At 46.5% G+C, this 15,592-nt stretch overlaps 1 protein-coding gene across 1 annotated transcript in view; it reads right to left on the bottom strand.

Annotated features, from left to right (window-relative positions):
• LOC147106172 (uncharacterized) overlaps positions 1-15,592 on the bottom strand; it is a 55,650-nt gene that overhangs the window by 28,034 nt on the left and 12,024 nt on the right. The window contains exon 3 of the mRNA XM_086009792.1: positions 7,880-8,673. Within this exon, the coding sequence (XP_085865918.1) occupies positions 7,880-8,673 (794 nt within the window). The remainder of the gene's footprint in view (positions 1-7,879; positions 8,674-15,592) is intronic.

Below are 15,592 nucleotides of genomic sequence, written 5' to 3'. Positions count from 1 at the left end.
CCAGGCTGCTGGTCAGATAAATCTTTCTGTAAGCTTTCAGCACCAGTGAGGGACACAATGGACATTCATTTTAAGAGGGTTCTCTCTGACTTGTGTATCAGAAGGTGTAACTGAGCAATTGCTGGAGGCCTTTCAAGTCATCAGAATGCCTGCAGACAGCAAAAGCTCACAGTTATCTAAGTGCTGCAACCCATTACCAACCTGAGCCTAACAGCTCTCCTTGGATATTAAGGGAATCAAGGAATATGGGGATAGTGCAGGAAAGTGGAGTTGAGGTAGAAGATCAGCCATGATCTTATTGAATGGCAGAGCAGGCTCGAGGGGTCAAATGGCCTACTCCTGCTCCTATTTCTTATGTTTTTATGTTCCCCAACCTTTCCATCTCCCACAGCCTCCCTACTGAGTCTCCGCGGGAGTTGCAGAGCTTCCCTCACATGCAGGGTGTCATTGATTGCATACATGTTACCATTAGGGCACCAGAACAGCAGCCAGCAGCAGGAGGGCTGCCACTCCATAATGTTTGGCTAGTCTCCGATCACACAATCAGGATTGTTAGATCCGTGATTCTGAGAGTATGATGTTTTTCAATAACCACACGGATGCTGTAACTTAACAATAAACAGGTATTTACTGGAGGAGGGTAGTCTCAAGGCTGGGGGTACAGAGGCATGCGCAAGGCTTATATACAGGTGTGGTCACTGCCGGTACTACAGTATACAGGAGCTGTAAAAGTAGTTGGCCTAGAAATTGGGTTCTGGTCTTGCCAGGGCTGTAGCGCCAGAAAGTTTGCGCCAGCGGTAATGCGGCAGCGCCCGACGAAAATTCGGGTGCGCCGGGCCCAGACGGCGGCGGGCGCTAAAACCCTCCTTTAGCGCCTCAAAACGGGCGTGAACTTGGGTTTCCCGGCGCTAATCCCCCACTGCGGCACCCGATGCGGTGCGGCAGGCGGGGGAACTGCAGCCCTCCTCCTCCTGTTAAGGAGGAGCTGCCTGCAGCCGACAACTGTCCGGCGGATTGACCCGACATCTGAGCCCAGCACCTCGGGGAAGTGCCGGGCTCGCATGAGACACTGATCAGGGCCGCGGGGGGGGAATGCAGGAGCCCGGGAAGGGAGGTGCGGGCAGGCGGCCGCCGGGAACGCGGCCGGCCGCCGCTCCACCTTTATGCGCCGGCGCACACTGGGGGAAGACTCTGTTGCCAGAGTCTTAGTTGCGCCTGCCACGGGCGAGGCGGGCGCAACTGAATTTCGGCTTGGGGCCGGGTTACCACGGCAACCGGGACGCTGCGCACACCGATGACGTCATCGGTGCCGGCGCAGCGCTACCGGTCTACCGCCGCGGAAGGGCCCCAGGCAATTTAGGAACCGGCGCCAATTGCAGCGCTAGGCCCTCTAGCGCCGCTAAATCGGTGCTAAGGGCACTGAATTTCTAGGCCCTTCTGTCTTAAAGGTACATACACTACAAGGATCATGCAAGTTTGTGCAAGGTGCCCAGGCAGCCGTCATGATGCTTTTATCCTGCAGCACTCAGCCATGCCAGATGGAGAGATGAAGAGCTGTACTTACCCTTGCTGCTCTCGTGCGGTCATTGAATCTCTTCCTATACTTAGCCAGGTCCTGGGGGTGATGCTGCTCGCACTGACCCTCTCAGCCACCTCTATCCAGGCCTGATGGATAGTTGCCCTGAGGATGCTCCTGTGGGTGCTGGGAAACAGTACCTCCCTCCTTACCATGTCCACCTCCACGGAGTCCTCCAGGGAAGTATTAGAAAAATATTTTTGGTAGCAGAATACAGTGCTGTTGCAATGAAAGCTCAAAACTGTGATTGCAACCTCATTTCCTGAAACGATCAGGTGGGCAGCCCGTCAATCATATTAGAATGAGGCCTGGGAGTTTAAATTGGCAGGGCCTCACGCTGGCGATGCCATCGGGGCTTAGTGCTCGCCCACCCTCTGCCTGCACAGTTCGCGCCCTGAGTTATAATCAAGGCTACAGTTCTGTAAGAAACTGTGCCTGGACCTGTACACCTGGGTACCTGCATGTGGTGTTGCTTGGCCATTCCTCACCTTGCAACGAGCCAAAGGTATCCCGAAAGCAGTGCCCATGGTATGGCTTCAGCTGGCTAAAACAGGCATGGTGGCTGTAGGTTTGGAGTGCAGAAAATAAACACATGGCATCCCTACTTCAAATTAAATAGAATTAAACACAAACGCAAGAAATTCATCAAGAAAAACAAAAAAACAAGTAAACTTACAGAACAAGTAACAAGCTCAGGAAAGTCAGATTGAAAGAAAAGGAGCCAAAAACCCGTGGCCCTTGCAGCTCACTCGCTGTAAGTCCAGCGGCAGTGCATGAGGCCGTGAATAATGCCAGAACCCACATACGCCAGGTTCCAGGCTTCTCAGCAGTTCACTGGAGGGCCTCGATTGGGTACAGCCTCCACCCACCCCAAACGTAATTCCACACGTCAGAAGGAGTGTGGTGGGGGAGGGGGGGAAGGAAACTCGCAGGCCGAGAGTTTCTTTGCACCTAATCGGCCCTAATAGCAGGTCGGTGCTATTAATAGTGAGACCAGGCGACCTAGCTCTGGTAGGGCCCACCGTGGAAAGGATATATGGTCGGTAGCTCAGCTTATGGTTGAATAGGCTGCTGAGATTACAGTCTGGTTCAGCCTGAGATAGTGGCCAGTAGTAGGATGGAAGAGGTAGCAAGGATACAGAATTTGGGATGGGGGTTGAAGGTGATGGCTTCTGCCTTCCAATTTTTAGCTGGAGGAAATCGCAGCTCATCCAAGACTGGATATCAGACAAACAGTTTGATAACACAGAGGCAGTGGAGGGGTTGAGAGAAGTGGTGGAGAGGTAGAGCTTGTAAAGCTCTGTAGCCTTACCATATCCATTCGAGAATGATGATGGACAGTCAGGTAACTAACATGAGAAGCAGGTTTCACGACGTCTTCATCCTGGACCATGGTGGAGCCCAGAACATGAGTGTAAGAGACAAACCTGAAGTGTCTGCAGCCTGTTCAACCTAAAGTGCTAAGTGAAAAATTCTACTTGGTCTTATTTCAAGGTCCTCACAATCATTCACCAGAGTCCAGCCAATTCAGTTCATTCCATGTGACATTAAGAAGCAACTGAGTAAACTGGACAAGGCAAGGGCTATGGATCCTGACAACATCCTCCATCATCAATATCCTGGATGGCTTTGACTCGCAGCTTAACTGGACAAGCCCTTTCAACAAAAGCTGTTCTGCTACAGCTACAACACTGGCATCTATCCGACAATGTGGAAAACTGCCCTGGTATGTCCTGTCCACAAAAAGCAGGACAAATTCAATCCGGCCAATTACCGCCCCATCAGTCTACTCTCAATCATCAGCAAAGTGATGGAAGGTGTCGTCGACAGTGCTATCAAGCGGCACTTACTCACCAATAACCTGCTCACTGATGCCCAGTTTGGATTCTGCCAGGACCACTCGGCTCCAGACCTTATTACAGCCTTGGTCCAAATATGGACAAAAGAGCTGAATTCCAGAGGTGAGGTGAGAGTGACTGCCCTTGACATCAAGGCAGCATTTGACCGAGTGTGGCATCAAAGAGCTCTAGTAAAACTGAAGTCAATGGGAATCGGGGAGAAAATTCTCCACTGGCTGGAGTCATACCAAGCACAAAGGAAGATGGTTGTGGTGGTTGGTGGTCAATCATCACAGCCCCAGGACATCGCTGCAGGAGTTCCTCAGGGCAGTGTCCTAGGCCCAACCATCTTCAGCTGCTTCATCAATGACCTTCCCTTCATCATAAGGTCAGAAATGGGGATGTTCGCTGATGACTGCACAGTGTTCAGTGCCATTCACAACTCCTCAGATAATGAAGCCGTCCATGCCCGCGTGCAGCAAAATCTGGATGACATTCAGGCTTGGGCTGATAAGTGGCAAGTAACATTCGCGCCACACAAGTGCCAGGCAATGACTATCTCCAACAAGTGAGCGTTTAAACACCGCCCCTTGACATTCAACGGCATTACCATCACCGAATCCCCCACCATCAATATCCTGGGGGTCACCATTGACCAGAAACTTAACTGGACCAGCCACGTAAATACTGTGGCAACAAGAGAAGATCAGAAGCTGGGTATTCTGCGGTGAGTGTCTCACCTCCTGACTCCTCAAAGCTTTCCCATCATCTACAATGCACAAGTCAGGAGTGTGATGGAATACTCTCCACTTGCCTGGATGAGTGCAGCTCCAACAACACTCAAGAAGCTCGACACCATCTAAGACAAAGCAGCCCACTTGATTGGCACCCCTTCCACCACCTTAAACATTCACTCCCTCCACCACTGGCGTACTGTGGCTGCAGTGTATACCATCTACAAGGTGCACTGCAGCAACTCGCCAAGGCACCTTCGACAGCAACTCCCAAACCAGCAACCTCTACAACCTAGAAGGACCAGGGCAGCAGGCCCATGGGAACACCATCACCTCCAAGTTCTCCTCCAAGTCACACACCATCCTGACTTGGAAATATAACGCCATTCCTTCATCATCACTGGGTCAAAATCCTGGAACTCCCTCCCTAACAGTACTGTAGGAGTACCTTCACCACACAGACTGCAATGGTTCAAGAAGGTAGCTTACCACCACCTTCTCAAGGGCAATTAGGGATGGGCAATAAATGCTGGCCTTGCCAGCGATGCCCACATCCCATGAATGAATAAAAAAAACAAAATGGCTACAAGAGCAAGGCAGATGCTGGGTATTCTGCAGTATGTGGCTCACCTCCTGATCCCTTGATGCCGCTCCACCATCTGCAATCCTCAAGTCAGGAGTGTGATGGAGTACTCACCATTCACCTGGATGGGTGCAGCACAACATTCAAGAAACTCAGCTCCAATATACACCACCTCCACCACTGGTGGCTGTGGCTGCAGCAAATACTATCTATAAGATGCACTGCAGCAATTCACTAAGGTTACTTTGCAGCATCTCCCAACCGCATGACCTGTACCAATATGAAGGACAAGAGCAGCAACATCATGGGAACACCATCACCTCCAAGATCCACTCCAACTCACAGCCCATCCTGACTTGGACATATACCACTGTTCCTTCATCATCACTGGGTGAAAATCCTGGAATTTGCTCTCTAATATTGTGGGAGCACCATCATCACATTGAATAGAGGTTCAAGGAGAATGCCCCCAGTACCTTCTCAAAGCACATACAGCCCAAGAGCAAATAGATATCTTTTTTAAAATTCCTGCACTGCCAGAATACTCCCCTTGAATGCCGTAATACATATTATAATGAAACTTGCAACACAAAGCAATGGAAGGCAACTTTGCTCCCAGCATAGACCCAGCACCAAATGTGGTGCAGTTTTTGAACTAGCGCCAGGTTCCAGCTTCCACTGCAACTGTCGATGGACCCTTGTTTGGGCTGGAACCTCTGTCTGCCTCAAACATGTTCCCCAACATAAGACCCAGGCTGGAGTTTCCACAGTCCCAGCTGGGACCCTCTGGTAAATTGGAAGAAATTCGATGGCACCACACCCATTTTTCGGGCACTAAACAGGTGCCTAAAGCTCCAATATGGCGAGCAGGAAGCGCACACTCATTACAAGCCAGCCGCCAAATTGGTATAGGCAAGAAAATAGCCGTCCAGGGCCTGCGTCTAAATGAGGTGTTAGACCCTTCCCATATGCAAATAAAGGGCCTAACGCCTATTTGAGGACTCCTGAGCAAAATTGGGTTGCCCTGAATGCAAGTGGCACTGGGCCGCATCTGGCACATGGCTGGCTGCGTTCAGGCAAACCAGGTGTCCATGTGGTCCAACAGGCGGTCCCTAAAGAGACCACTGCAGACCACCACAAAAAAGTTAAGTTTGTAAAAAATATACTTACCTGAATGTGGAGCCAGGATAAGCAGGAGTTCTCATCTCAACCCCACATTAAACTGCAGGCCACCGCTGGCCCATCTCCCAATCACTGCCTTTAGCGCTGCTCCCAACTGCTGCCTCACCCCCCCATCCCGATGTCCCAATCACCCTCTGTCCCGAGGTCCCGATCACCCCCCATCCCGATGTCCCAATAGACCCTCTCCCAGTCACCCCCTACCGATGTCCCAATAGGCCCTCTCCCGGTCACCCCCTCCCGATTTCCCTCCCTTTCCCGGTCACTCCCCTTTTCTGAAGTATCTGAGAACCACTGCTGGTTAGCTCCCTGGGGAGGTGTCTGCAGCTCACCGCTCTCACTTAAATGAGGCCCCAGACCCAATATCGGGTGCACCTTGGGCTTACCTGTTCAGGTGCAGGAATTGTTCCCTCACTTTATCCGTCTCCTTGTTGGTGAGAACTAATTTCTAGGCCGGTATACTTGTCCAGCACAAGTGGGCCTGACCTGGGATCCAGGCATGGGTCAGACTGGGCCCCTGAAGAAAATTGGAATCCAAGAAGAGAGATTGGCCGTTTTAAGAGGGGCCGACAGGCCCATTAGAAACTGGCACTGGGGCTGCTGTGTAAAGATGAATGGCTGTGAAGGCCACATTACCCAACATCCTTAATTGTAATTGCCCAAGATGTACCTGTAGTGGGTATCCACCAATCTTATTCATAATAAGAACATAAGAGTTAGGAGCAGGAGTAGGCCATACGGCCCTTCAAGCCTGCTCCGCCATTCAATAAGATCATGGCTGATCTTCGACCTCAACTCCACTTTCCCGCCCAATCCCCATATCCCTTGATTCCCCTAGAGTCCAAAAATCTATCGATCTCAGCCTTGAATATACGCAATGATTCAGCATTCACAGCCCTCTGGGGTAGAGAATTCCAAAGATTCACAACCTTCTGAGTGAAGAAATTCGTCCACATCTCAGTCTTCAATGGTTGACCCCTTTTCCTAAGTCTATGCCCCCTTGTTATATTATTCAAAATATTTATTATTATTATTCAAAATAGGGAATTTCCCCTAACCACAGCTTCTCCCCTCACCTCCCCTCCTCTCCTCTCCTCCCCCTCTTCTCTTTCCCTTTATCTCCCCTCAATCCGCCTCTCATTTCCTTCTCCTCTCTTCCCTTACTCCCCTCCTACCTTTATCCTTCTCCTCTCAAGTGTCCTTGGTCTTGACGCCCTATATGCAAAACCAGGGGAGTATATATTTATAGGTTAATTGAATCCTGGGAGTTCTTGCTGAGCAGCAATCTCATTCAGGGGTTCAAATGGCCTCCAACCCAATGAATGAAGTTTGAATGATTTAAAAACACTATCCAAACTTTGACTTTGTCAATGACTCAATTGTGCTTTTGTCAGTGCTCCCTCCAGTCTTCTTTCCTCCACTCCTGAAGGTGCCAACTTGTGCAGAAGTATGATTCCTCTTGCATCAGCTGTACTCCAATATTTTATTCAATTGATCATTCTTCGTGTTTGAACCTAAGCAGTAAGTACCATTTGGCTCACTCATTTCCTTCCCTCCAACAAAAGGTAGTGTCCCTGCAGTGATTAACCCAGTCCAAAAAAGGGGATTGAACCTGGGATCTTGTTGATCTGCATCATTTAGTTCCATACTTAGTAGCACGTTTACCAATTTACCTGGTATAGCCACTCTGTCATAACATGCTGTACCATAGAGATCCAGTATGTATCACCAGTGCCGATTATTTTTTGTGGGGTTTTCAGAACCAGTGCGACTCTGCACGTGAGCTCCATTATTTCTAAAATATAGCACAATGCACAGATAATATTGCATGTGCGATAGAGTGTACTTTGTTAATCTGAACCATCCAAATATAAACTAAAAAGAAGAATTATTTTACTGCATTTTCTTAATTAAAAGAACTGCTAAGCTGTTTTAAAAACTGAAAAAATGAGCACATCCAGGCTCTTACCTCAGCTTGTATCCAGGTCATTTTAACTTGGAAGAAGTTGTAACAGGTAGATAGGTGACTATTGTATGTCCACCCAATTAAACAAGGTGCTTGAGCGTTGTGGCCAACGATATCAGCATTTCGTATCTTGTTCTCGGAAGAAGGAGAAGTTTCCTTTTCTGTCTCATCCTCTGCAGAAGAATCAAGTTCCTTTTCTATCTCTTCCTCTGAAGAAGGATAAAATTCCGGTTCTGTCGCATTCTCTAGAGAATGAGAAGGTTCTACTTCTGGCTCATGCTCTGAAGAGGGATAAGGTTCCCGTTCAAGATAAGGTAAAGGTGCTATTTTCTGTTTGTTAGGCTTGGGAATAGGACGAGGATAAGGAAAAGGATAGGTATTTGGTCTGATCTGAGGTGTAAATGCATTTCCATGCACAGGATAGTTATGGGGAGAGGGTAAAAGATAAGGACGAGCAAAATCTTGGGTGAAAGTTGGCTTGTTCTGAGAATAAGATGGATGAGGACGGTGATAAAGTGACTCTGGGTTGTTGTTCTCAGGCAAAGGAATAGGATGAGGATAAGGTACCATTGCATTGTTGCCCTCAGGCAAAGGAATAGAATTGGATAAAGGTACCTCTGGGTTGTTCTCAGGCAAAGGAATAGGATGGGAATAAGGTATATCTGGGTTGTTCTCAGGAAAAGGATTAGGACGAGGACGAAGTTTAATTTGAATATTGTTGTCAGGCAAATGGTGACGAAGAGATTGCACTTTTTTCTCATTCAATCGATTTGCTATATTCGGAATACTGACAGTTGCTGTTAAATTAAATAAGATAAACAAGTTGAAAAAAAATCACAAGGAGCCCCAAAAATCTTTTATTTACTTCTAATTAAAGACATTAGTCTTTGCGCTTAAGCTAAATTCTAGTTAATGACAATGTTACTTTAAACTGCTCCATTAAAAATATTTAGAGGCATGGTCTGCCTCAGAGATTATGCAAGCTGTATAATTTAAAGGGTAAACCAAACAGTTAAATTATAACATAGATGTTATAAATCATAGGTCAAGCTGGTAACAGACCAGTTAATAAGGAGGTCTGTAATATATACTTTATTGTTTAATATAATTTATGATAAAGCAGAAATATCCTGTAGAATTTTTAAGCAATATAACAGCAAAACAGTAAGCTGCAAAAAAAAATATGTAGTGAAATTATTGATAAGAGCAACAAGTAACAATGGGAAACTACTAATGACCAACCAGTTAAGGTGAACCGGCAAATGGAGAGCTATTTTGGCAAGTAAGAGATACTACAGGAAATTGTAATGTGAAAATAATTGGGAATTTCATAAGACGGGAGGCATACTAGGGACAATGCGAAGGGTAGGGTGAAAGCACAAGTCATTTCATAGAGGTAAAAATGACTATTTCTAAATACATCATGTGGGAGACATGGTACAAGAACAGATAATATATAGACCTAGAAATTCAATCGTGCCCAAAAACGAGTGTGCAGGGAGTGCCTGTTAGTGTTGCCCCAGCCAGTATTTAATATTCATGCTGCCTGCTCATTATCATGAGTCAGGCATGCAGCTAGTACTACCCGCATTATTCATTGGCCAAATATCAGGTGTCTCTGACATCACTTAAAGGTAGCTGGCCCCTCTTAAAGGGGAGATGCACTCTGGCTGCAGAAAACAGGAAGACCATTCTGTCAGATACATTTATAATGGTCCCTCTTCTCCTTTACTACTCTTTTTTATTGATATACATATAAAATATAAAAACCCTTTGCTATTATCTTTAATACTATCTGCAATTTCTTTTCATTCTCCCTCTTTGCCCTCATTACTTTTTGGTCTTTGCTTTCTATAATCGTTCCAATTCTCATTCTTGTGACTATACCTCACCCTTACATAAGCCCTCTCTTTCTATTTAATACTGATGCTAAACACCCTCATAGCCAAGAATATAAGAAAGTACAAAATGAGAGAAGTCCACAATAGTTATATCACTGTAGAATGACCTCATTTGCGTTTAAGAACATAAGAACATAAGAAATAGGAGCAGGAGTAGGCCAATCGGCCCCTCGAGCCTGCTCCGCCATTCAATAAGATCATGGCTGATCTGATCCTAACCGCCAATCTACTATCACAGAACCATCTCCTGAATCTAACAGAATTAGACACACGAAATAGGAGCAGGATCAGGCTACACGGCCCCTGGGCCTGCTCCGCTACCCACAGGGCCATGACCGATCCGAACCTAGACTCATGTCCAAATTCCTGCCCGCTCCCCGTAACCCTTAATTCCCTTTACTTCTAGGAAACTGTCTATTTCTGTTTTAAATTTATGTAATGATGTAGCTTCTACAGCTTTTTGGGGCAGCATATTCCATGGACCTACCACCCTCTGAGTGAAGTAGTTCCTCCTCATCTCACTTTTGAAAGAGCAGCCCCTTATTCTAAGACTATGCCCCCTAGTTCTAGTTTCACCCATCATCGGGAACATCCTCCCCGCATCCACCCGATCCAACCCCTTCACAATCTTATATGTTTCAATAAGATCGCCTCTCATTCTTCTGAACTTCAATGAGTAGAGTCCCAATCTACTCAACCTCTCCTCATATGTCCATCCCCTCATCCCCGGGATTAACCGAGTGAACCTTCTTTGTACTGACTCGAGAGCAAGTATGTCCTTTCTTAAGTATGGACACCAAAACTGTACGCAGTATTCCAGGTGCAGTCTCACCAATACCTTGTACAACTGAAGCAATACCTCCCTATTTTTATATTCTATCCCCCTAGCAATGAAAGCCAACATTCCATTGGCCTTCTTAATCACTTGCTGCACCTGCATACTAACCTTTTGAGTTTCGTGCACCAGGACCCCCAGATCCCTTTGTACTTCAGTACTTTCCAGTTTCTTGCCATTAAGATAATAACTTGCTCTACGATTTTTCCTGCCAAAGTGCATAACCTCACACTTTCCAGTATTGTATTCCATCTGCCAAATCTCTGCCCACTTACTTAGCCTGTCTATGTCCCCTTGCAGGTTTTTTATGTCCTTCTCACTCACTACTTTCCCTCCCATCTTAGTATCATCTGCAAACTTTGATATGTTACACTCGGTCCCCTCCTCCAAATCGTTAATATAGATTGTAAAGAGTTGGGGACCCAGCACTGACCCCTGCGGAACACCACTAGTTACTGATTGCCAGTCTGAGAATGAACCATTTATCCCAACTCTCTGCCTTCTGTTAGATAGCCAATCCTCTATCCATGCCAGAATATTACCCCCAATCCCATGATTTTTTATCTTAAGCAATAATCTTTTGTGTGGCACCTTGTCAAATGCCTTTTGGAAGTCTAAATACACTACGTCCACTGGTTCACCTTTATCCACCCTATATGTTACTTCCTCAAAGAACTCCAGCAAATTTGACAAACATGACTTCCCCTTCATAAAACCATGCTGACTTTGGCCTATTAAATTATGATTATCCAAATGTCCTGTTACTGTCTCCTTAATAATGGACTCCAAAATTTTACCTACCACAGATGTTAGGCTAGCCGGTCTATAGTTTCCAGCCTTCTGTGTACTGCCCTTTTTAAATAAGGGTGTTACATTAGCAGTTTTCCAGTCTGCCGGGACCTTTGCTGAGTCCAGGGAGTTTTGGAAAATGATTACCAATGCATCCACAATCCCTACCGCCACTTCCCTCAAGACCCTAGGATGTAAGCCATCAGGTCCAGGTGATTCATGGGATATATACTTGTTTTTTAATTCACTAATACCTTTTTGAATAGATCTCATTATTGGTCCACAGATTTACTAGCTAACAACAACAACAACAACTTGTATTTATATAGCGCCTTTAACGTAGTAAAACATCCCAAGGCGCTGCACAGGAGTATTTTAAAACAAAAAACTTGACACCGAGCCACATAAGGATAAATTAGGGCAGGTAACGGTCAAAGAGGTAGGTTTTAAGGAGCGTCTTAAAGGAGGAAAGAGAGGTAGCGAGGCGGAGAGGTTTAGGCAGGGAATTTCAGAACTTAGGGACTAGGCAACAGAAGGCATGGCCACCAATGGTTGAGTGATTAACAATTGCTCCCACCTTATTGTGGGCATCTCTCATTCTGTCCTGTCTTATATTTTTGCCATAATTCTATAGTTCTGACAAGCCATTAGATTCTGAATTTTCCTGCAGAGTACGTTTCACCAGTCACAGTCATGTACACTAAAATAACAAGGAATTCATTCCATGCACATGCCCTTCTTGGAGGTCAAGCAACAGGAGGCACTTGATGAAATCCGCAGTGCTACTTGTGACCTTCAGGAATGAGAACAATATGAATAGATGAAGGAAGGGGGGAGGGTAAAAAGCAGCTTACTAGAATGGAACACAGGCTCTGATATAGTTTCTGACTATGAAACTATGGGGGAGAAATTCCCCAAGAGTGCCATTTGGGGTGCTAAGTCAAAAATGTTTGAAAAGTTAGTGCCAGGCGCTAACCTTTGCAAACATTTGAGAAATTCCCATTTCTTGCTCCAAGAGGGAAATGGCACGCTAAATCAAGCGCTCCACTTGCCTTTTGGAGTACAAAAGGTGGGGAATGTCCCGATCCTGCTGCATTGCAGGGGCTCTTCCCTCAATTAAAGGAATGGGTTCCCCGGCGCGAGCTCTGCATTTTTTTTGGCATCTGCAGGAGCAGCGCAGTGTGGGGGTGCAGTGTGATTAGCTAAGTGCCGGGCTGACTGATCGCAGCATTTAGCCCGTGTCTGGTTCTCAGAATTTTTTTTTTAATTGTCGATTTCTTTCATGTCGGCCGGCCACTGAGCCTTTAAATGGTGCCCTGCGAGAGGCTGGCCTCACTGTTCGCGAGCCCCGCAGCAGTCGGTACCATCGCCCGGTGCTGCTGCGGGGCGCGTGGGGGAATTTTTCTCCCGAGGCACTACCGGGGCGCTATTCTCCAATAACTTGAGCTGAAATCATACATGGCCTAGATGGAGTCATAGAATGTTACAGCACAGAAGGCCATTCGACCTGTCATGCCTGTGCCGATTCTTTGAACGAGCTGTCCAATTTAGCCCCATATCTCAGCTTTTTCCCCCACAACCCTGCAAATTAGTCCTGTTCAAGTACATGTCCAATTGCCTTTTGAAATTTCCTATGGAATCTGCTACCACCCTTTCAGGCAGTGCATTCCAGATCACAATGACTCGTATAAAAAAATGTTTCCTCATGTCGCCTCTGGTTCCTTTGCGAATCACCTTAAATCTGTGCCCTCTGGTTACCGATCATTCTGCCACTGGAAAAAGTTTCTCCTTATTATCAAAACTGTTCCTGATTTTGAACACCTCTATCAAATCTCCTCTTAACCATTTCTGCTCTAAGGAGAACAACCCGAGCTTCTCCAGTTTCTTCACATAACTGAAGTCCCTCATCCCTGATACCATTCTAGTAAATCTCTTCTGCACCCTCTCCAAAATCTTGTCATCCTTCCTAAAGAGTGGTGCCCAGAATTGAACACAATGGGCTGGATTTTGCCAATGGGGAGCTTTTGGAGGCGGGAATCCCACTTGTCGGGTTTCAGTTCCGCCTCCATCAACTTCTGGCCAACCCACGCTATTTTTCCTTGATTGACCTTGTTAAGCCCGCCCAGTGGGAAAGCCAGTTGCAGAGAATTGCTCTGTGAAGCTGTCAAACAATGATATTCTCTGTAGTTTGATGAGGTCTTGAATACAAGACCTCATCAAACATCTTTCGTTTGTAGAAATTAGATGGTTGCTGCATTGGAGAATGCAATGGCCATCTGTCATCTCTACCACGGAGGTGCGAGACTCTCCGCATACCCACCGATTGAAGCCTGCAGGAAGAAACAAAGGTAAGTACACTTTTTCTAACACTTTGCACTTACCTCAAATACTCACCTATCCACACTTGCACCCATCACTTACCTTCACAGCACACTTTTGGGCTCCACAGACCCCCACAGACCCACTACTCATCTCGGTGACCCTGGCGGGTTTCGGAGGCTTCGGGAAGCCTGCACTTGTGTGGGCAAAATGGGGATAAAATCCTAATTTCTGCCTGTTAACTACCTGCTAACAGGCAGTTAAGTGGCTTTAATCCCTTCCCGCCTCCAAGGAGATGGGACCCAGTGCGGGACGGCTACCCTGGCAAGATGGCATGGAGGCGGGTTGGGGGCGGGTTAGACACCAGCCCCCAAATTCTGCAATTTTCCCGACAGTCCCACCACCCTACCCGCCTCCCCAGGGCTGGCAAAATCCAGCCCAATACTCCAGCTGAGTCCTAACCAGTATTTTATAAAGTTTTAGCATAACTTCCTTGCTTTTGTACTCTATGGGGGCATCAGGTGATTGCGGAGAAGATTGGTGTTGTTGGTGCTGCTGGTGTTGGGGCTGATCGTGGTCGGACTCTGAGGACCAAGGTGAGACAGTATAAATGGCACCCATGTTGATGGAATAGATGGCAGGTGAAGTACAGATGACAGAAGCGATCTGTCAAGGGTGAGAGATTTCTTCCAATGAGGTGAGAGTGGATAGAGAGTGGAAAGTGGAAAGCCTACAGAATCTGTGCTGGAAATGGACTGGAATACAACTTGTGGCTGAGGAAACTGATGATCTGTCAGGTGGGAGCTTTTACTGTACATTTGAAGCTGTCAAGTAATCAGCTGGAGCAATGGCCATGGAATACCCGCCTCAGGTTGACAGACGTGGTCCCCGAACAGTGTGGTTCCTGTGGCCATGAAGTTAAAGTGAAAAGCTAAGTTAAAAAAGCCTGTTAATGATCTGTCAACTAGATGCTAATGAGATTAATTGGGTCGCCCGCCACTGCCTGTCGGGTCTGCTCAGCTCTGACAGTCCTGACTTTGGGAAGGGCTCGTGGTGGCGGGTTGACAGCGGGGTCCCGACCCAACCCATCACCGATCCCGCCCGCTGACCCCCCCCCCGGAAAATTCCGGCCTCTGTTCCTGCACCCCCTTTAAAATTGTACCAGTTAGTTCATATTGCCTCTCTTCATTCTTCCTACTAACATGTACCACTTCATAATTTTCTGCATTAAATTTCATCTGCCATTCGTCTGCCCATTTCACCAGTCTGTCTATGTCCTCCTGAAGTCTGTTACTATCCACCTCACTGTTTACTACATTTCTGAGTTTTGTGTCAGCTACAATCTTTAAAATTATGGTCTGTATACTCCAATCCAGTTCATTAATATAGATCAAAAAGAGCAGTGATCCTAATACCGACTCCTGGGGAACACCACTATATACTTCCCTCCGGTCTGAAAAACAACCGTTCAACACTACTTTCTATCCCTTAGCCAATTTTGTATCCATGCTGCCACTGTCCCTTTAATCCCATGGACTTTAATTTTGCTAACAAGTCTATTATGTGGTACTTTGTCAAACTCCTTTTGAATGTCCATACATATACATAACATCAACCACACTACCCTCATCAACTCTTTCCGTTACTTCATCAAATAACTCAATCAAGTTAGTCAAACACGATTTGCTTTTAACAAATCCATACTGACTTTCATTTATTAGCCCATACCTTTCCAAATACCAAATAATTTTGTCCTGGATTATTGTCTCTAAAAGTTTCCCCACCACTGACATTAGGCTGACTGGCTTATAGTTCCTGTGTTTATCCCTCTCCCCTTTATATTCAGTCTCCCTTTAACCTGTAAAAAGGAAG

Source organism: Somniosus microcephalus, chromosome 16, assembly GCF_052327205.1.
Source record: "Somniosus microcephalus isolate GS21.2 chromosome 16, FLI_Smic_1.0, whole genome shotgun sequence".
Lineage (NCBI taxonomy): Eukaryota > Metazoa > Chordata > Chondrichthyes > Squaliformes > Somniosidae > Somniosus > Somniosus microcephalus.
Note: the sequence above shows the minus strand (reverse complement) of the source record. Positions and strands in the feature narration are given on the sequence as shown.